Source organism: Muntiacus reevesi, chromosome 8 (assembly GCF_963930625.1).
Source record: "Muntiacus reevesi chromosome 8, mMunRee1.1, whole genome shotgun sequence".
Classification (NCBI taxonomy): Eukaryota; Metazoa; Chordata; class Mammalia; order Artiodactyla; family Cervidae; genus Muntiacus; species Muntiacus reevesi.
In genome coordinates, this window is record NC_089256.1 from 76,468,323 (window position 1) to 76,490,638 (window position 22,316).

The window sequence follows — 22,316 nt, forward strand, 5'->3', positions numbered from 1 at the left end:
AGATAAGGAATTACAAAGTGCTTAGTATAGTGCCTGGCACATGGTAAATGTGAAAACAAAATATTAACTTTCTCCTTTTTCCTTTCTTTTCATTAATATTAGCTGAACCAGTGATGGTACTGTAGATAGTTTTATCATAAGATTTATCATATTATGTTATACTGTGTTCTTCTTCCATATTTTCAATGAATTGAAAAACTATGCTACCCGTGGATACAGAGCACCTCCTGTAGACTGATGATAATTTTACTTCCAGATGGGACAGAAAATGAAATATTCGTTTGGAGAGTTTGATTAATCTCGTATATGAAGTTATCAGCATTCCCGCTGACATTTGCCATCTGCGACTGCGTGTTGTTCCCAGTATTGTCAAAAGTACATAGTAGGGTACACACTGCTGTTTTCAAAAAGGATAACCAACAAGGACCTGCTGTATAGCGCAGGGGACTCTGCTCAATGCTATGTGCCGGCCGGGATGGGAGTGGGGGCTGGAGGAGAACAGATGCATGCTTATGCATGGCTGAGTCCCTTCCCTGTTCCCCTGAGACTACTGCAGCACTGTTAATCAGCTCTACCCCAATACAAAACGTTTCTGGTGCTAAAAAGTAAATAAAATTTAAAAATATATATAGTAGATGCTCAATAAATATGAAAGGAATGAAAAAAAAAACAGGCTAAACCATTCCCATTTTATACACATAGAAACTAAGACAAAGAGATGATAAGAAATGGATTCGTATTAAACACAAATGAAACATTTTTACATAGAAAATGTAAAATTCCTAAATTCATTGTTGTTTTCTTTGAATAATCATCTTGCTTCATAATACATATTTCATAGAAAATACGTTTATAAAAGTTGTCTTTAAATAGTGAAGTGATGAAGTTTAATTTAAAAAAAATGAGTGGGCTGAATGGTCCTTTAAAAAACCTCAATGCTTACATTATTTATTCAGACCTTCAGGTCAGTCATTAGTTGCTGGGCGGGATGGGGGTGTGAGGAGGAGGAGAAGAGGGAGAAGCCTTAGTTGGCTTCACACTGGTTGCCGGGAAGCAAAGAAGACAGCAGGCGCGCATGAAAACAACAAGGCCGTGTTGCTGGGAAGGTAGTCTTCAGAGGCACACACTTCCCTGGGACAGAAAGCCTACAGCTGTGTCATCTCACACCTCAAGACCAGAAAACGGAGTTTAAACCCACGACATAGGAATAAAGGCAAGGTTAGCCAAAGAGATTTTGAGAAATTGCTTTTCTATTTCATTTTAAACGAGTATTAGAAGTTGCATTTTGTGTCAATTGCTATAAACCTAGGGGAAAGCTTTTACACTCTTGTAATCAAGCCAGGTTAAACAGAATATCAGTGGGGGGATGTTTTAAAAGGATTCAACAGTGGGCTTTGAAAATAAACTGGAATTAAGGGAGAGTGAGGGTCGAGAGCTTTCCTTCCCTGCCTCTGGGCTTGAACTTTTTGCCTCCTAATTGAGTGCCTTGAAATGTACTTTTATTTTGGAATTCGATTTTTTGCTAAGTTGTTTCTTTTCAAAGGCACCTGTTGAGGGAAAAGGAAAAGAAAGAAAAAAAAAAACAAAAACTTACAGAGAGAGTTGAAGGCTGCTGAAAAGAGGTGAAGCCATTATGAGTTGCCAGAATGCTACCCCTGGGTTGAACAAAGGGTCTCCGCCCCGGCCAGAGATCCCGGAGAGGACTTCACACGGCGCAACTGCAAAGGAGGACGCCAGCGCAGCGCTGCTTGACAACCAACTCACCCTGGGCGACTTTGTCCACATACAGAGGGCCTTTGAGGTAAGCACTCGTCCTATTTGCTGCAGAGTTTGAGTTGTTTGTGAAAGAGATGAAACAAAGACTTTTCTCTTAAAAGAATTTTTTAAAAAAATATACTTAATAGTTAAAAGGGCTTCCCAGGTGGCTCAGTGGTAAAAAATCTACCTGCAATGCAGGAGACACAGGTTCGATCCCTGGGTCAGAAAGATCCCCTGGAGAAGGAAATGGCAACCCAGTCCAGTATTCTTGCCTGGAGAATCCCACGGATAGAGGAACCTGGCAGGCCACACTCCATGAGGTCATGAAAGAGTCAGACACAACTGAGAGACACATCAGGGAACTGAAGAGAATTAATCACACTTGGATTTAACATGAGAGTAACTTTATCCATTGGTTCATTGGGTGAGACAAAATTATTTGGTATGAAATTGCTGCTACTGAATATCATTACCATCCGGGAAGGAAAATAAATTCCTAGACAATCTTTTTTTTTTAGACATCAATGTATTTTTGGAAAATAGGAAGTTATAATGCTAAGAAGGGGAAGCCAGATCTCTAGGGTGACTCCCAGTAATAACCATTCTTGTAGGCAACATGGAAATACCCCTCTGGAAATGCAAATAGGCACCTCCAGATATATGGGCTGCCCAGGTGATGCTAATGGTAAAGAATCCACGTGTCAGTGCAGGAGACACTAGAGATGCAGGTTTGATCCTTGGGTTGGGAAGATCCCCTGGAGCAGGAAATGCAACCCACTCCAGTGTTCTTGCCTGGAGAATCCCAAGGGCAGAGGTGCCTGGTGGGCTCCAGCCATGGGGTCACAGAGTCAGACACGACAGAGCATGCGCGCACGCATGCACCTCCTGTGTGTAGACATTCTCCCCTGCCTCACCCCAGGCAACACGGCTCCTTTTCAAAGCAGGCAGTGGCACTTCATTGTCCCAGATCTCCTGTGAGGAATCGGTCTGCCACTCTTTTTTGTAAATATTGGAGCAATGCCCATGAAAACAAAAATTTTAAATTTTAATTCTATGTATAAACCTTAGGAATTTTAACTATAAATGAATAAATTCCTTCTCTCTATCTCAATTAATTTGGAAATCTGCAGCTGTGCAGAGTGAACAGTGTACATCAAAATGACTTTTAGCCTCTCTGCTGATAGGAAGAAGTGTTCTTCCATGCTGTGGAATTTCAGTAGACGTGAGCCTCCATCCTTTCTACTTCATTACACTTGCTAAAATATGCTCTCAGGGCTTCAGTATGTCCTCTGGGGGTGCTTGAGAATGTCATGTTAATTTGAAGCAGACATAAAATGTTTGGGAATACCACCTTGAAATTAATAAAGCATGATGAAATCTAACCATTCTATTGCCCTGTAATTGGCACAAATTTTATCTTTATCTACCCCCCAAAATAGTTGCTAGCTATTGAAAAACTGCTATACCCTATTTTGTATAACCAGTTAAATTCTACCTATGTTGATAATGTCTCATTACTATCAATCATCTCTTTTTAATAGACTTTATCATATCTAGTAGGACAGACATGCTCTGCCCTACACTTTTCTCATTTTAATCTTCATGTTGTTGCAGTTCATCCAAACCCACTTGTCTGAAAAGACTTTTAGTGCTGCTCATGTCCAATGCCCCAAATGAATCTGGCATGTTTTGATAGACATTGCAAACACTTTGACAGCTTGAGGGCATTCTGAAAAACATAACCACAGACTTTGACAGCTTTGACTCTGGAAGGAACAGAAATGTGAGCAGTTTTGTTCTGGTCCTCAGAACATGAAGTAGAGTGCTAGGGTCTGTTAGGAGAGTCTATGTTATAAAGTTCATGTGTTAGAGGGTGAAACTGCTACAAAAGGTTGGGGTTGGATGTTCTTTCCAAATTACTGATTAGTCTGGAGTGAACCAAAGTGAAATGGGACAATTCAATTTCAAGATCTTTTTTTAAAAATCTCTAAATGTTTCAAAGACTGGATCACTTGTTTTGAAATTAACAAGTTTGAAGATCAGGTACCACTGATGGATCGAAAAGGAGAAAGAGATTACTATTCAGAGCTTGCATGAACCTAGAGAATCTAATGACAGTGTTTAAAAAAGAAATTGAGCTTTGCAGGCACTTACTTCAAGGAAAAATGAAAGTCCATCCAATCTTAGCAGACTCAGTGGATGGAATGGAATGATCCAATGGCAAATGTACAACCAGGAACAAAAATTAGGCCCTCGAGACAACACAGTTTCCACAAACAGCACAGACACCTAGGGAAGAATGATACACTAGATGATTTCCACAAATACCCTTCCATCTGTCATGTGGGATGGGGCCACAGGTCACAAGTGTAGATTCCTGTGAAAGGAAAAATTCCTTGTAAAATGAAAAATGCAGGGGTTGTTCTGCATCATAGAACTCTGAAGGCAGTTATCTGTAGTCCATTCACTAAAGACACACTCTTAGAATGCCATAATTCTGAAACTGGATCCTTTAATCTCTTGTTTTGTTTTCTTGCACCCAGATTGCTTATTTGGAGCTGAAGATTTGTCAGGTAATAGGCAAAGTCCATGTTCATAAATAGCAGTAGGAATGCTTAATTGAAAAATGGAAAGATGAGTCTTTGAATTGTGTAGTGAATGTTTCACATATTTCCAAGTGAGTTATTACACACCATATAAATCTTAGTAGTAACATTCAGAAATAAAGTGCTTGGGGCTTCCCTGGTGGCCCAGTGGTTGAAACTTGGCCTTCCAAGGCACAGGGTATAGGTTTGATCCCTGGTTGGGGAGCTAAGACCCTACATGCCTCGTGGCCAAAAACCCAAGACATAAAACAGAAGCAATATTGTAAAAAATTCAATAAAGACGTTCAAAATGGTCCACAACAAAAAATTCTTTAAAAATAAAAAGGGAAGAGAATGTGAGTAGCGCTTACGTTTATTGTATGAGGGTATAAATGAGTCAGAATCAGTGTTTAAGAGTCGGGGTAAGACTTCTTGGATTTGAACCCTTCTTTTGTCACTGACAATGTGACTTTGTGCAAATCACTTAATCTCTCTGAGCCTGTTTCCTTTATTTCTAACCTGGGGATAATAGGGTTGTTGAGAGGATTAAATGAAATATTATCTGGAAAGCACTTGAAAGAGTGCTTGATGTAGAAAAAGTGCTCAGTCAACATAGTTATTATATCTTCAGTGAGTAGAAATTGAACCACATGGCCTTTAACAGTCTCTTAACTTTAATACATACATTTCCCCCCAAAATTTAAACTTTGAATAACACTCACAACTATGCTTTTATATTCCTTTTGTTTGGGGTAGGGAGTGGAAACAATGAGTTGCAAAGACATAAATTCACATAGAAGAGTACAAAAGCTCATCTTTTCATCTCTTATTTCATATTTGATTACCACGTGAAAGATGTCAAGATATCTTGATCCTTTTCTTTAGAACAAAGAAGTTATCTGGATAGAAGTACTAGAAAAGTAACTATGAGGTGTTTTTTTTTCTTTTAAACAATGGTGTCCAAAAAGCCATATATCAGTTTGCAGGGAATATAACTTGTATTAGTCATAGAACTGTAAAATGCTTGTACTTAAAGAAATGATGTGCTCTCTGGATAGTCATATTATTTTAATGTCAAACATTATTTTACATTTTCTTAGATACTTCAGTAGCCCCTTATTGTATGAAGAAGGATGCCTATGATTTTCTGATTTTATAGGAATCTTGAGAAGTAGAAATTAATGGTCCAAGGGAAATGGAATTTTGGAAACGCTGCATTGAGACTTGATATATTTTGATTTTTTCCCTAAGACTGTGGCTATGTAGGTTCTTAAATGTTTCTTTTCTTGACTTCTCCATCGTTGACTTCTTTATATCAGCACCATCTGCTCTTTGATCTTGGAAGCCTTGTTGCCTGTTTGGCTTGGGTCTATAGTTTGCTATGCTGCTGGACTCCCTGGATTGGGTCCTGACCTGCCTCTGTCAGCCGCGCTGTCTGTAGCATCCCCTGGTACCTCCTTTCTGGCTCCACTCTGCCTGCTCTGTGCTGCCATTTGCCCAAGTCCTACTAAATCTTAAGCTTAAATAGCTTGAAATAAAGCTCCTAAACCATATGTAAATGGTGAAATATTTATGCTTAAAGTAGGAAGGGCCAAAACAGTTCAGTGTGAGAAAGGCATAGTAAAAATCCTAACAGGAAGTCCCCAGAGATGTTCAGGGAAGGTTCTCAGAACACACTTATCTTGGGGGGTGAATGGAATCTAAACACAACACACTTGTGCTCACTTAACCTCGATAGACCAGAGAAGTTTAGGAGGTATTTGCAGTTCTGAAATTTGTGCTTAAGGTATAATAAATGATTAAATCTGCAGAATTTATGATGTATTCATGCTTGATTGTCTTTATAAAAATTCCCAACATTCTTGTCTACAGCAGGGCCTATGAACAATGCTTCCCTTGTACCAACAGGACAAAATCGAGAGTTCTGATGCCCTGCTTGGCAGGGTAGACTTTAAGGAATCCAGAAAGTCACTGTTATCAAAAATTTAATTACATACATTTACGGTTAGGTAAGTCATATTAACCCCTCCTCCAAACAAACAAGCAAACAAGAGTGATCTTGGTCTTCTGATCCTACTATTCCTCCCCTTCCATCCTCACCTTTCCCAGACATGAGAAGGAGAAATTACTTGAGTAACCCAAATTGATGGTGACAGTGTTGGTCTGTATTTTTAAAGTAAGTGGTGTATGTGTGGGGGATCTATTAAAAGGATATGAGATTGAAGGAAAAAAAGACAGATTCCCACTTTTCCATTATTTAGGCTCTCTTTTTAATATGTATAAATGAGTTTTATTTATTTTTTGCCCATGCCGTTTGGCCTGTGGGGTCATATTCCCCTGACCAGGTTCTAAACCCTTGCCCCCGGCATTGGAGGTCAGAGTCCTAACCCCTGGACTGCTAGCAGAATCCCTATCCATCTTGCTAAACTCGGACTCTCCCAGTTCATAAGGGACTTGCCTTCTTATTGCCCACTGTATCTTTGCTATTAATTTACCCAAATGGACAGGCCTTCCTAGTTGTAACTCATGTTCTAGAACTCTTCTTACCTCTTGCTTCTTTTTTTTTCTACCCTAGACATCACCATCCCAAACACATAAATAAAACCATCCATCTTTGCTTCACCTCTCCTCAGAACTATTAGATTTTGCTTGTCTCTGTCAAAATATGATACAGTCCATGAAGATCACTTAAAAATTATTTTTAAGGTAAGACTGATAGGTGACAAGTGTATAGTATGGTATCCAACAAAGTTCTGAAATTAGAAAATTTTACAGGGTGTACAAATTGTGTAAAGTATATAATAGCACATTCATGATAGAGGTTTATTTATCACTCATGTAGAGGACAGATATTTCTAATTGGCAGTAGCTCCAAGTAGGGATTCTAATAGGCAGGCTCCTTCCATCTTCTGTCTTCAGGCTGGCCGTGTGTCAAGTTAGTCGTGGGAGTTAAGAGCTTGAAGGAGCAAGTGGGGCAGGGTTTTGTGGGCCAAACTCCCATCTCTACTGCCGGGGCAGCTGGAAAGGGTAGGCAGGCGGGTGCCCAGAAAACAGTCTCACTCACTAGCCTCAGAGTGTAATAGTAGGAAAATTTCCGTCTCTCCTAATAAACCTGTGCGCTATATTTCATAGATTAATTAAAGCTACATACCTAAGGATGCTTTATGGTTTGCCTTTGTTGCCAGGAAGTTCAAAGTTAAATTTAGTCCTCAACTGATACAATGATTCTTAACAAATTTTTCTGAAACAATTATCTTCTGTTTTCATTCTATGATTCTTTTATCTTGGTTTTAATGGTCTGACTGCCTATGTACTGTAACTGAACTCAAGTTCTTTCTGGAAATCAGTGGAGGTAAAAATGATGAATAAAAATTTAATGTCTTTGAAGTACGGTGAGATTTTACCAAATACCTCTGTAGGGATCGTGTGATTTGATCCTCTCACCAGCCTGGAATGTAGTCAGGGCAGGTATTTTTATTTCCCATTTACACACGAGGAGACTAAAGCTCAAAGACACTTAATTGAGTTACCCTATAGGGCAGAGCCAGGACCCTGGGGTAGATTGTCAACCTTCCAGCCCTTTGTATGGCAGGGCTCCCACTGGCCACCAGCCACCCACCCTTTGGGATTGGTGCTCTAAGGAACAGGAATCCAATAGGATATGGACTTTAATAATGAAACGAACATGTCAAGTTAGTACCACACAGACTCTGTGCCTTGGTCCCTTGGAATTTGAAAATTTATTTGCAAATCAGCAGATAATAAGTCCTATAATAAATTAATGCAGAGAAGGGTAGAAGAATGAAAGGGAGGGATAGGAATAACTCATTGCTTTTTTATTACTTTTTCCTTTCTGAAGGCATTCAATGGAGGCCTGTGGGAAGGTAAACAGGTAAAGCTTAACCTACAACTGTCTTCCATAGTACAGAGGGCATCCAGCAATCTCAGTCAATCCATCACTTGCTGATCAAAGGCAGCAAGTCAGAGCATTTCTCACTCCAGCTCCCTTAGAGGAATCAAAAAACCTCATTTTTGATGGCAGCAGAAAATCAGTGAACCCTGCAGGTGCTCCTCCTCATCATTAAGGTAATAGCATGAAGACAAATTTGATAGCCTTGGTGTTGGCACAATCGGAAACAACAGGGAATGCTTTGGTGGTTTTGTCTGAGTTGTTAGAATTCACGGGGAGGTTAACAAAGGATGCCATCATTGGAACACAAGCAAGTGAAGTTCTCTGTCAACACACATGAAAAATCGGCCTTCCTGAACACTGCTGCCCTCGCGCTGAATTTTGTGACAAGTTCTAACAGCTTCATGCCTTTTCTAATTTCTCTGTTTGCCTTCAGAACTGGCATTTATAAAAATTAATCTAGATTAGAGAGGGTGATGAAGAGTACTTTTGAGGGACAAACATTTTAACCTTAAGCTTTGGACAGGATTGGAGTAGAGAAAGCAAACAAGAAACTTGTCATAAAGGAGAAAGAAAGCAAGCAAAGATGCCTATTGCTATTCATTTGTAGTGTATCAGCTTAGCCAGACCTTTACACCATGGGCCTGTGTGCTTCCTCAGTCACTTCAGTCGTGTCCAACTCTTTGTGACCCCATGGATCATAGCCTTCCAGGCTTCTCTGTCTATGAGATTTCCCAGGTAAGAATACCCGAGTGGGGTTGCATGCCCTCCTCTTCAAAGTATCTTTCCGACCCAGGGATCGAGCCACGTCTCCTATGTCTCCTGTATAGAAGGCGGGTTGTTTACTGCTGAGCCACCAGAGAAACCAAGATGAAGGGCACAGCCTACCTTTTCAAATTTCCCAAAAATTAAGAACAAAAAGTGAGGAAAAGAGACAACTGGAGAAGTATAATTTGTGCTATTTTGATTTTGCATTTGTGCTGTGTTAGCAAGTATAGTTACACCCAATGATTAGACAAGCGCCCTCTGAATTGCCCTCCGTGATTTCTGATCTTTCCCCGAAGCTCTGGTCAGACACAAGTCCCTCGGGTCATTTTTTCCCTCATCAGGTGTTACCAACATATTACAGAAAAGAGTCTTGTTAGATCTTGACTCAGGCACCAGCATTCTCTGCTGAGGACTTCCAGGGACACAGTGTTCCTATACTCTGTTGCTTCCCATGTTCTCTCCTTAATTCTCACAACCTCTGAGGCCAGGTTGTCACACAGGTCTTTCTCCAGATGTGTCCAATATGGCAGCCTTGAGTCAAAGGTGGCTGTTTAAATTAAAATGAAATAAAACTAGAACTTACTTAATAAAATTCAATTCCTCACAAGCACCAGCCATGTTTAAGGTATTCAGTAAGTGCATGTGGCTAGTAGCCACCACAGTGGGGAGTACAGATTATAGAGCATTTTCTTCACCAGAGAAAGTTCTATTGGACAATTAGACCTTTCTTTGGTATCCTAGTAGCATGCTCCCTTTCCATACTTCTGGTCATATATATATGGCCAACAGACTACTCTCAGCCCCTCAGTCCCCCCTGGAAGTATACCAGACTCCTCATTCCTTAGAGCTGGAGGCCAAACTGATTCTTGGCCTTGGTGATTATTGGTATTGTTCAGTCACTCAGTCATGTCCGACTCTTTGAGATCCCGTGAACTGCAGCACGCCAGGCTTCCCTGTACTTCACTATCTCCCGGAGTTTGCTCAAACTCACATCCATTGAGTTGGTGGTGCCACCCAAACATCTCATCCTCTGTTGCCCCCTTCTCCTCCTGCCCCCAATTTTTCCAACATCAGGGTCTTTTCCAGTCAGTTGGCTCTTCGCATCAAGTGGCCAATGTAATAGAGCTTCAGCTTCAGCATCAGTCGTTCCAGTGAATGTTCAGGATCAATTTCCTTTAGGATTGACTGGTTTGACCTCCTTGCTGTCCAAGGAACTCTCAAGAGTCTTCTCCAGAACCACAATTTGAAAGCATCAATTCTTCAGTGCTCAGCCTTCTTCACAGTCCAACTCTCACATCCATATATGATTACTGGAAAACCATAGTTTTGACTCTATGGACTTTTATTGACAAAGTGAACATCTCTGCTTGTTAATATGCTGTCTACGTTTGTCACAGCTTTTCTTCCCAGGAGTAAGCGTCTTTTGATTTCGTGGCTGCAGTCACCATCTGCAGTGATTTCAGAGCCCAAGAAGATAAAATCTGTCACTGTTTCCACTTTTCCCTCATCTATTTGCCATGAAGTGATGGGACCGCCTGCCATAATCTTAGTTTTTTGAAGTTTGAGTTTTAAACCAGGTTTTCCCACTCTCCTCTTTTACCCTCATCAAGAGGTTCTTTAGTTCCTCTTCACTTTCTGTCTTTAGAGTGGTGTGATCTGCATATCTGAGGTTGTTGATATTTTTTCTGTAAATCTTGATTCCAGCTTGTGAGATATCCAGCTCTGCCCTTAGAGATACCAGAAAATATTTTCCTTTTTGCTTTAGTCTAAGACCCATTTCTCCACGTTCCTCTACCACGGTTGTAGAGAATGGGGACATCCATTTCTCTCAGAGGAATCCTTACCTCCCCACTTCAAGCCCAGAGCTTACCCCTCCCCACTGGTATTCAGTTAGGCTTACAGTTCCAACAAGTCAATCACAAACTTATCTGACACTGCAACATTACCCATATTGTCCATGCTTGTGGCATTTTAGTTACTTGAATGCCTTAAGAGTATTCCTGTTTTAAAACCTATCAAATGCCGGTGCCTCAGGTTGAAATATTCCTGCTTCTCTCCCCACAATCTCCAGCTAACTCCTGTTCATACTTCATGTTTAAGTATTGCTGTCTCCAGAAAGCCTTCTCTCTCCACCCTGGTTGGATAAATATCTTAATACCTATTCCTGTCCCCTTTCCTCATAGCTCCTGTATGTTCTTCTCTTGTACTAATTGAAGATGCTCTGATTAAGTACAACTAGAGCCAAGTAGAAGGATCAGAAAGGCAGACAGAAGTCCATGTGAGATTCTGGAAGGTGGAGACCCTGGGTGCATATGAGATCATCTTGAGGAAAGAGCAGAGTGTCTAAGACTGGATCTTAGGGAAATCCTTCAAGGGGGTAAAGAAACAACTGGACTCCATACAAACAATACAATACAGAAAGAGAAGCAGGGTTATTTCCTAGAAGATGAGGGAGGAGAAACAGGCAAACAGGAAAAGTTGGTGCAGCCAGTCGTACACAATTTCATTTAACAGTCCTTTTAAAGACAAGTTAGAATGAATACAACATCTTCATGGTTATAAAATCAAATTTATCATGTGAAATCCCCTCTGGCCCACTCTTAGTGACTCGTCTGGGTAACTACTCTTTTTTTTTTGGTAGTTGTGCTTTTTTTATTGTAATGGTTTTATTTATTTATTTTTTAATTGGAGGATGATTTCTTTATAATGTATCACTTTCTGCCATACAACAATGCAACTGATAACTACTCAATGTTGCATCCTTCCAGTGTGTTTTTTGTTCATATCTACCCATATATGCACATATACATATCATATGTAGCATTATTTTACATATATATTACATACTTTGTCATATTTTGTGCATTCAAGGAAAAGTACCATGTAACTAGCTGCTAAACATGTTAAAAGATACTCAAATTCATTAGGACTTGGATTTGAAGCTCTAAGCAAGTAAGAAGACAGCCTTTTCATTCATCACCTTGGAAAAGAGTAGAAAGATTGATGATATTTTCTGTTGGCAAAGAATCAAGGAAATGGACACTATTACTGAGACTGTAAATTGTCAAGGCTGTTTTTGGTAGGCAATTTTCTGAAATATATCAAATGTATACTTTTTGAACAAGCAATTCTAATTCTATAAGCTATCCTAAATAAATTATAACAGGGGCAGAAATAAAATTTGTATAAAATATTCATTGTAATATTGTCAATAAAATGAAGTATTTAAAATAGCCCAAATATTCATCAATAAATTAACATATAAATAAATTGAGTTATACTTTAGTTCAGTTCAGTTCAGTCACTCAGTAGTGTCTGACTCTTTGCAACCCCATGAACAACAGCACCAGGCCTCCCTGTCCGTCACCAACTCCCGGACTCTACCCAAACCCATGACCATTGAGTCAGTGATGCCATCCAACCATCTCATCCTCTGTCGTCCCCTTCTCCTCCTGCCCTCAATCTTTCCCAGAATCAGGGTCTTTTCAAATGAGTCAGCTCTTCACATCAGGTGTGAATAATAAAGACACAAAATTGCCAAGATTTACTATTCAGTGGAAAGAAGAAAATAACAGAACAGTGCATAATATTATTCTAAAATGAAAAATGTGTGGTTTTGTGTATGTGTCAAGGTCTCAATTATGGAAAAATAGAACCATGCCTGTAGCAGGGTAAGGTATGCCAAATGGCTTTGTGGGCTCTTTATCTATACCATAATTCAATGCAAAGATAAATGTTATTAAAATGTCAGTATATCTTAATAGCCTAAAGACTTGTTGCTACTATTTTCTAAACGTATGGTTTAATGATGCTGAATTTAAAAGCAGGACCATTTTTGGACTTTCCTCTTGGTACAGTGGTTAGGACTCTGTGCTTCCATTGTAGGGGGCATGAGTTCAATCCCTGGTCAGGAAACTAAAATCCTATATGCTGCTCTGTGTGACAAAAAAAGATTAAAAAGTTAAAGTTAAAAAAATAAAAATAAAAGTAGCACCTTCTCTAGATATCTTGTCTTTCTATTAAGTAGTTTTCTTCATCACTTTCTTTTCATTGAGCTTTAGTATCAAGAGAGAGACTATAGAGACCTATTTTATTGCCTATATTTTACAGATGAGGAAACGAAAATCCAAACGAAAGGATTTGTCCAGGTCCATTTGAGTTGTTGGCAGAAACAGAATATCACCCCAAAGTAGTCTGATATCTATTTCTGTCTGTTTACTCTTAGTGAAGAACCCTAAACTTTACTCAAACTTACTTCTAATTTTCCAATGTTATTTTACACAGTGTGATCTTATAATTTGGGCTTTCTTTACTACTCCAACCCCCGCAAAGTGAAAGTCGCTCAGCCATGTCCAACTCTTTGCGACCCCATGGACTATCCAGTCCATGGATTTCTCTAGGCCAGAATACTGGAGTGGGTTGCCATTTCCTTTTCCATGGGATCTTCCCAACCCAGGAATCGAACCCATGTCTCTTATGTCTCCAGCACTGGCAGGCAATCTTTATCACTGCGCCACCTGGAAAGTCAAATGTGGCATATGTATACACACACATAACTTTAACATATATGTATACATATACATATATACAACGTGTTGCTCCTTTCAGGAGACTTAATACAATATGACAGATGGGTAGCTTACAAACAACAGAAGTTTATTACTCACAGTTCGGGAGACTGGGAGTCTGAGATCAGGGAACCAGGATGGATGGGTGAAGACCCTCTCCCAGGCTGCAGACTTCTTGTTGTGTCTTCACATGGTAGGGCGGGCTAGGGAGCTCTAGATGCCTCTTGTACAAGAACACTAATTCCATTCATAAGAGCTCCATATTCATAAACTATCACTTTCCAAAGGCCCCATTGCCTAATATCATCATGTTGGGCATTAACATTTCAATTGGTGAATTTTGAGGGGACACGAATATTCAGACCATAGTACATCATTTTACCTCAGTCATTTAAAAGTGAGTTCAGGCATGATAATAGTTTGCCCCAATTAGCTCAAAATATATCTCTTAGGAACAAGGGCCTTCTTCTAAGTTTAACTTCACATATTACTTAATAAAATGTGTATATTAAAATATCCCCATTTGTCCTAGTAATGTCTTTCGTTTTTTTTTAATTACAGATCCTTTCCAGGATTACACATTTTCTTTAATTGAGAAGCATAATCCTACTTTTTGTGATCTATCATGATAGAGACATTTTTGAGGAGTCATGCCATGTCTAGAATATCTCACAATCTGTATTTTCTCATTAATTTGATTTAGGTACACTGTTAGATTTAGGGTCACCATTTTTGGCAAGAATACTTCATAAGAAGTGTTATGTCTACATCTTGAGATATCAGAGGCACAGTATGTTGTTTGTCCCATATTGGTGATGCTATAAGTTGGATCCCTTGATTAAAGTGGGTCCACTAGGGGTTTTGGATTCCCAGGGGGCGCAGTGGTAAAGAATCCGCTTGCCAATGCAGGAGACACAAAAACAGAGGACAGAAGAGCCTGGCGAGCTATAGTTCATGGAGTCACAAAGAGTCAGGCATGATTGAGTGACTGTTCTAAACATTGCATTACTCTGTAAAAGAGAGGCTTCTTCTTTCTCACCCCTTTTGTTCTCTTCCCCCATTATCACTCTGTCTCTGTGTCTTGAGTATTACTACAGACTCATGGATTCATTAATTCTATTCAATGCATTATTATCTATTACCATCATTATTCTTTCTGATACTGGAAATTGCCCCAAATTTGGTCAGTGTCAGTCCCTTCAAACCAGCTCCCACATCATTTTTACAAGTTTCCATCAATCTTTTAGGGCTTCCCTGTTGGCTCAGATGATAAAGAATCTCCCTGCAGTTCAGGAGACCTGGATTTAATCCCTGGGTCAGGAAGGTCTCCTGGAGAAGTGAATGGCTACCCACTCCAGTATTTTTGCCTGGAGAATCCCATGGACAGAGGAGCCTGGTGGGCTACTGTCCAAGCGATCACAATCAATCTTTTATCACTTCCTTGCTTTCTGGCAGAGCTTCTGCCCAACCGTCAACCTTGATTAACTGTGGACTTTGGTCAGTGAACAGACACTGGTGAATACTCCCAGAAACTAGACTGGAGCTTTTCCCATCACGAATGTGGTGTGATCAGGCTACTGTGAAGTTCTGGGGAAGGGAAAGCTCTCAAAGCAATTTGTCATGAAGACCAAATTCTTTAGCAGAAGAGCGGAGGAGGGGATTGAGGATGTGTGTATATGTGGGGGGCTTTATCCTAGTGGCTTGAAGTCACACGGAGGGAGGTTCATGAAAAGCGGAGTATTTATATATATAAATTTTTTCTGAGCTATGTTGCCTGTGGAATTTTCTCAGTGGCCATGTCGCCACCCGCCATCTTGTTGTCTCCGATCTTGTCCACCTCCCCTGTCTGACGCTATTCTCTTCCCATCTGTTTAATCAAACAACAAAAACTACCAAATTCTTCTTTTCTCCTTTAGAGCAGCTTGAACCTTTTTCTTTCTTGATTGATGTCTTTCATGTGCCTCAAGTTTCACTTTCCAACTAAATAGGAGTATCAAGAATCTGAAACAAAGATATTTTGGCATCAAAATTAACTTGGTATATTTTACCTTATAAGAATTGGAAAGAATCCACTAAAAGATTTAGCTACAAGTTTTTAATCCTCTTCGTAAGAACAGCTTCAGTGGAGGGGAAGGGAAAGAAGCTGGATTGCAAAGACTGACTAAGTTGGAGGTGAGAATTGAAACAGTGAAGGAACGTGATTCCTTCAAGATGGCTGTTCGAAGGGAGACGGGTGGGACAGTGGCTAAAAGAGATGGGAATGTCGGGTAAAATTTTTAACCGTTCAGTAATTTGATTACATTGAAATGCTAATGAAAAGGAGTCAATAGACAGCAAGAGAAGATATTCACTGAGGTGGTGGGGAAAGGACATATCTAGGGAACAGGAGAATTCTGTTGCCCCAGGAAGGAAGAAAGAAATGGCTACAGAACCAAGTCAATCTCTGTGTGTATGCAGAAGATTGAGGAAGCCCTCATGTGATTGATGCTCCCTCAACCCCCTACTTTATGTCTGTGAGTGAGTAGTCAGATTTCTGTTAGGAATGGACAAGTAAATTAAGAAGTAGGTGCTTGAAGAAAGCAAATGAATTCAGACTGGAAACATGGAAGTGTTCCTATTAGCAAAAAAAGGAGTTTTTGAGGTTGGAGATCATGTATTTTATTATAGTGGCACCGTTCTGCCCATTTCAGTGATATTTGTTCAGCAACCTGGTTGTAGGCATGGAAAAGATGGTTTACCAGGGTTACTGTTTTGCTGGACACCTGGAATGAAAGAGTGACATCAAACGAATAAGTATAAGGGCCAGAGGTTGGTTGAAGTATTGGATTTCTGGTTTGAGAAAGACACATCAGGAAAGATAATTTGGTAAAAGCAAAAATTGTCCTTTAGAGCCTGGGATGGAACTTTTCTCACTCCTTTCCTGCTTACTTTGTTGATTCGGAGTTCATATGTATATTTTAAGTACCTCATCAGAAAGCTTCAGTGTGAAATTGAAAGTATTAGTTTCTCAAGTCGTGTCTGACTCTGCAACCCCATGGACTGTAGCCCACCAGGCTCCTCGGTCCATGGGATTCTCCAGGCAAAAATACTGGAGTGGCTGGCCATTCTCTTCTCAAGGAGATCATCTTGACCCAGGGATTGAACCCAGGTCTCCCACATTTGCAGACAGATTCTTTACCGTCTGAGCTACCAGGGAAGCTTCACGGTTCTCAGTAAATAGCTTTTGTCAAAATTGCATGAGGTTATTTGGGTATACACATTCCAACCTCATATTTTTCTCTTTTTGCTGTTGCTGATGAATGTGTTATCCTAGAGAGAATCAGATTTTGCTGAAGTCAGTGTATTTGTGCTATGATTAAAGTGGTTAGGGATTAAAAATCCTAGATTCTAACCTTATTTCTGGCAGCAGTGACCTATGTGACCTTCGAGAATTAGTTTTAATTCTCTGGGCCTTGGTGTCTTCTTTTTAAATGAAGGTTTTGGTATAGGTTCTCTAAAATTCCAGCTCTAATATGCCAGAAATTCATGGATGTATGCAATTCTTTGACTCCATCTATGGGTTTCCAGTGAAGAGACAGCAATTGTTTTTAAAAACAGTGTATATTTATCTTACTGTATTGATATTTCCAAATGAAGATCTGTGAAACTCAAATGTCTCTTGGCAACACCATTCCATTGGTCAGGCTGCTCCCTCCAAGTTTTTAAGCTTAGTTAAAAGAGATGATAGTGATGGGCATGGTTTAGGTCCAGAGCAGAAAATTAAAGACTTCCATGGGCTTAGAGAAAAAAGATAGGAGCAGTTACACTTAGGAATTATAATCTTTATGTAAAAGAGAAAGATATATTGACTTTTTATCCTGAAGCTGCAAGTTACTTCTAACTTATTTATTGGATAGGAAATATGTTGAATTTTTGGGTATGAAGTACGAAGCATGAAGAAAGTCTCTCAGTTGTGTCTGACTGTTTGCGACCCCACGGACTATACAGTCCATAGAATTCTCCAGGCCAAAATACTGGAGTGGGTAGCTTTTCCCTTCTTCAGGGGATCTTCCCAACCCTGAGACTGAACCCAGGTCTCCTGCATTGCAGGCAGATTCTTTACCAACTGAGCCACGAGGGAAGCCCATTTTTTTTGGGGGGGGAGGTTATGGGAGAGCTTAATTCTAAACCTTCAATTCAGTACAGGAGTTTCAAGGTTTGTATCTTTGTTAGTCGCAAAAATTTAACTCCATTTAGATTTCTGAGTTCTTCAATCATTGATATCATAATGTAAGTGAAAATTATAACCAACTAAAATCCATCGAAGGAAGAAAAAAGAGCAGTATGAACTTTGGCTGTCAAGCTAGTCTGTTCTGTTCTATTGTTCAATCTCTTATGAATGTTCACTGGTAGATGAAAATTGCAAGGGATGATATAAAATCATGCATCTGTTTTGAAATAACATATCTAATCTTCTGCTCCAGAAGATGTTCACAGTGTTTGACAGCAAACTCTAATACATATTCATAACCAACGCACTTTGTAACCAAGGGAAATTGAGGCAAGTGCAATGGAATGAAGCGTGAGGAAGCAGCATGCTAATTTTAAATTTAATTATAGAGATGGGGAGAAGGATGCATTGAGATAGTATATCCTCATTCAACTGTCATTGAACCTTACCCAAAACTCATGCCACAAATTTGACAGAAAAAAAAAAATTTGGTGAAGTGATTGATAAAACTAGCAGTTCTGGGGAAAACAAGATTCCGAGATCCTACTAGAAACTATTTTTTAAAATTTATTTTAAATTGGATAATTGCTTTACAATTGTGTGTTGGCTTCTGCCATACAAAAACATGAATCAGCCATAAGTATACTATTTTTTTTTAATGTAGAGAGAAAGAAGCACTGCAGAATTCTAATCATCTTAAGAAAAACAATTTTTGTTTCAGAGGAAAAAAAGTTTTCTGGTTCATGCAAGATTTCAGTTCATGGAATGTCTTTGACATGTTTAAATCCTAAATTCAGTTTGAAATTAGGAAAAGCATTAATTACTGTGATTCTTGTGATGTTTTACTTTTGGTAATCTAGAACCACATGTCATTCAGTGTGATCAGTATGTCGGGGATCCTCACTGCAGTATAACGGTTTGAAGAGCAGAGACCTCTGCTGTCTTATTCAGAGCTGGTTTGGCATGGATCAGACATTTTATAAATACTTGTTTGATGAATGAATAAATAAATCTACCTCATGCTACCTTGTATGGGCTATGTGTTCAGTATATATTAATAAATAGGTCAATGGTAAGATGGATGGAAATATTTCTCTGACTTAAAACTCACCATTTGATATTAATTTTCAGAATCTGAAGGAAAATGCTTAACAATGGATAAGGGCAATAAGTGTGACATGTTAACCCACTATCAGTTTTGAAAAATACTCCAGATTTCTGACCAGATTGGATAGTTTTAAAGAAGAACTTGTATTCTTGTCTTAGGCAAGTCTTTTTTACAGAATAGGAAAAAAGAAGAAAAATTATCTTTCTTTTACTCATTATAAAATATTGCTATAGGAAAAAGTTAAGGAAAAAACAAACATAAACAGCGTTTCTAAGAGTTGGCGTATTTTTAAAGAATTAAGTGTCTGGTTTGGGAATATTTCGCTCTGTTTTGCCAGCTAGTATGTCAATGCTCAGGCATACTAGAACTATTTTTTAGAAACCAATCAGTGACTCTTAAAAAAGAATAAGAATATCCCAGCTTGGTGAGGGTCTTGCATGTAAGCAATATCATGCTTTGTTAACAAAAATGTAAATTTGTTCAGTCTTTTGAATGACAATCTGGTAAAATATACCAAAAGCTTTAAGAACGTGCAAAAATCTTTGTTGCAACACCTCTAAGGAATTTCCCTCAGGAACTAATTTGATAACTAAGCAAAGACGTATGTGAAGGAATGTTTGTTGCAGGGTTGTTTATTTGGAATGGGAAAACACTGGAACAATTGAAATTTTTAATAATGGGGGGTATAATTGTATTTCTTCTCCATAAAAGATTGTGTGGCCATTAAAATGATGTTAAAGACAAATATATATTACATAAGGCGTAGCTAGATGGTGTGATATAAAATGGAAAAAGCACACAAGGTATACATTAATAAATCATGACACCACTTCATAAATAATGCATAAGATAATGCATAAGTTGGTAGGCTGATGGCATTATGGAGGATTTTAAATTTTGACTTGTCTATATTTTGGCTTTTCTATAGTAAACATGAATTATTTCATGCAAAAGGTAAATAATTTTAAAAATGTGTTGGCACACTCATATGTTCTAATTGAAAGTACATGATCTCTTCTTGATGAAAAGAAAGGGCTGTCAAGTATTTTAAAAAGCTGTATTTTCAGAAGTTTGAACTTAGGTTCAGTGCTCAGTTTTTATATAAGTTACAGTGAAATCCAAGTCTTGACAAAGCTGAAAAGCTGAAGAGAATTTTATAGAGTTCATGCTTTTTAATTTTTTTTTTAAAGCTCACAAGAACTGACTGTAGCTGCAGAAGATACTTTCCAGGCAAAAGAAAATGATTTTTAGAATATTCTTTGAAAGGGATTCAGGAAGACAGGAAGACTTTTAAAGGTCTCAAGTTGTGCTTACCGAGATAATCAACCAGACATTCTGAGATTAGCTTCCTTGCAGGAACAGTTGGAAGCCTTCACTGGTTATTTTCTTAACTCAGTCATTACATAGATGTAGCAAAATAAATTTATTGACATTATCTTAGCAAGGGCTGAATAAGAATATGCTTTTTAATAGATCATTCACCCTTTGCTTTTGTTAGAAGAGGAATTCTAATAGATGCAGGGGTACTGATTTTTACTCAAGAAGATCGACAGGTAGTGTGGTCATGACTAATAGGAGTGAAAGGGTATACTTTAAAACACTATGCAGTAGTTTTTATCTGGAAGTCCTACATTCAAGTTAGGACAAATTGTCTATGGGAAGACAGTTTTGTTAAAGCCATACTAATTAAATTTTTAACTGAAGAGACAGAATTATTTTGTACTCTGTTTTATAATAAAATCTAATTTCCTAAATTCTTAATATTTGGCTAGCTATACTAACTATATGCTTGTGAATTTAACTTGATATGGACGTCTTCAACAATAATAAATATTGCTTGAATAAAATCATTTAATGTAAAAAGATCCCATAGACTATAACTCACCAGGGTCCTCTGTTCATGGGATTCTCCAGGCAAGACTACTGGAGTGGGTTGCCATTTCCTTCTCCAGTTTAAAGATGGCTTTATATACATATTATTTTTACTGAAGCCTTAAAAAACCCTGGGAAGATTATGACTAACCTATGGTCACACAAATATTATGTTGTAAATGCAGGCATAAAACTCAGATGCTAACTAAATTAGGACTAATCTAAGCACATGCCAAGCCATGCCAATTTGCTTCAATTGTGTCTGACTCTTTGCGACACTATGGACTGTGGCCTGCCAGGCTCCTCTGTCCATGGGATTCTCCAGGCTAGAATACTGGAGAAGGTTGCTGTGCCCTCCTCCAGGGGATCTTCCCAACCCAGGAACTGAACTCATGTCTCATGCGGCTCCTGCATAGTAGGCGGGTTCTTTACTGCTGAGCCACCAGGGAAGTCCAATTTAAATACATATCTATATGTATACAATGTTAATGTATATAAACATAAATGTAAATTTATACATACCTATATAAAAATATATCCAAAGATGACTCAAAGATAAATTATTTTTGCCACTTAGCACTGAACCTAATACAGATTGAGAGTCTGTAACAACTAAATCATGGTATGTGCAAACTCATTTCTAAAATAAAGGATTTTCTTCCTTCTTCCCATGAAATTATCTATTGCCAAGAAGACAGGGACTGCAGGCTCACCTGAAATTCATAGAGTGGCAGTATAAATAGCTCAAAACAAAATAGGAGCTGCAATTACAGTGATGAAAAGCCAGTGATGTATAGTGAAATAGTCTTGGTTGCTGGGAAGAGGTAAACTTTACTTTCACTGGACTCACCTAGGACAGCTTTATATCAGTGCCTCTGAGGAAGAGCAGCTGAAACGGTGTGCGTTTGCTGTGTCATAGTAAGGCAAAAAGTATCATCTGCTCCTGTGACAACAGTGGTCATAGACAGAGAGCTTCAGGTAACCCTGTGAGTGGACATATTCTTCGGACCCACTAAGATCATTTTTAAGACCATCTAGCTAGTAATTAACCACCCCTGATAGATAGGATCAATTTACTAAAATTAGTAATTATGCATACTTCCCAAGCCTTACACACATACATACATATAATGAACAAATGAGTTTAGCTAAATTCTCAGAGAACAGTCATTGTTGGCATGATGACTCAATTTATAGCTCTTTTTCTTTTTTAAGATTTTTGATGTGGACTATTTTTAAAGTCTTTATTGAATTTGTCACAATATTGCTTCTGTTTTATGTTTTGATTTTTTTGACTGCAAGGCATGTGGGATCTTAACTCCCAGGTGAGGGATCAAACCCACACTGCCTGCATTAGAAGGTGAAATCTGCACCACCAAAAAGTCCCAATTTATAGTTCTTTTATTCTTTAAACTCTTTAGCAGTGAACTGATAATAAAAAGGGCTCCCTTGGTGCTTAGACGATAAAGAAACTGCCTGTAATGCAGGAGACCCGGATTCGATCGCTGAGTTGGGAAGATCCCCTAGAGAAAAGAAT

General features: G+C 38.8%; 1 protein-coding gene across 1 annotated transcript in view; it reads left to right on the plus strand.

Moving 5' to 3' along the window:
- The first annotated feature begins 1,177 nt into the window (after nucleotides 1–1,177).
- The window catches only part of WDR49 (WD repeat domain 49), a 169,992-nt gene continuing 148,853 nt past the window's right edge, over nucleotides 1,178–22,316 (plus strand). The window contains exons 1-2 of the mRNA XM_065942875.1: nucleotides 1,178–1,218; nucleotides 1,544–1,801. Of these exons, the coding sequence (XP_065798947.1) occupies nucleotides 1,634–1,801 (168 nt within the window). The 5' untranslated portion in view covers nucleotides 1,178–1,218; nucleotides 1,544–1,633. The remainder of the gene's footprint in view (nucleotides 1,219–1,543; nucleotides 1,802–22,316) is intronic.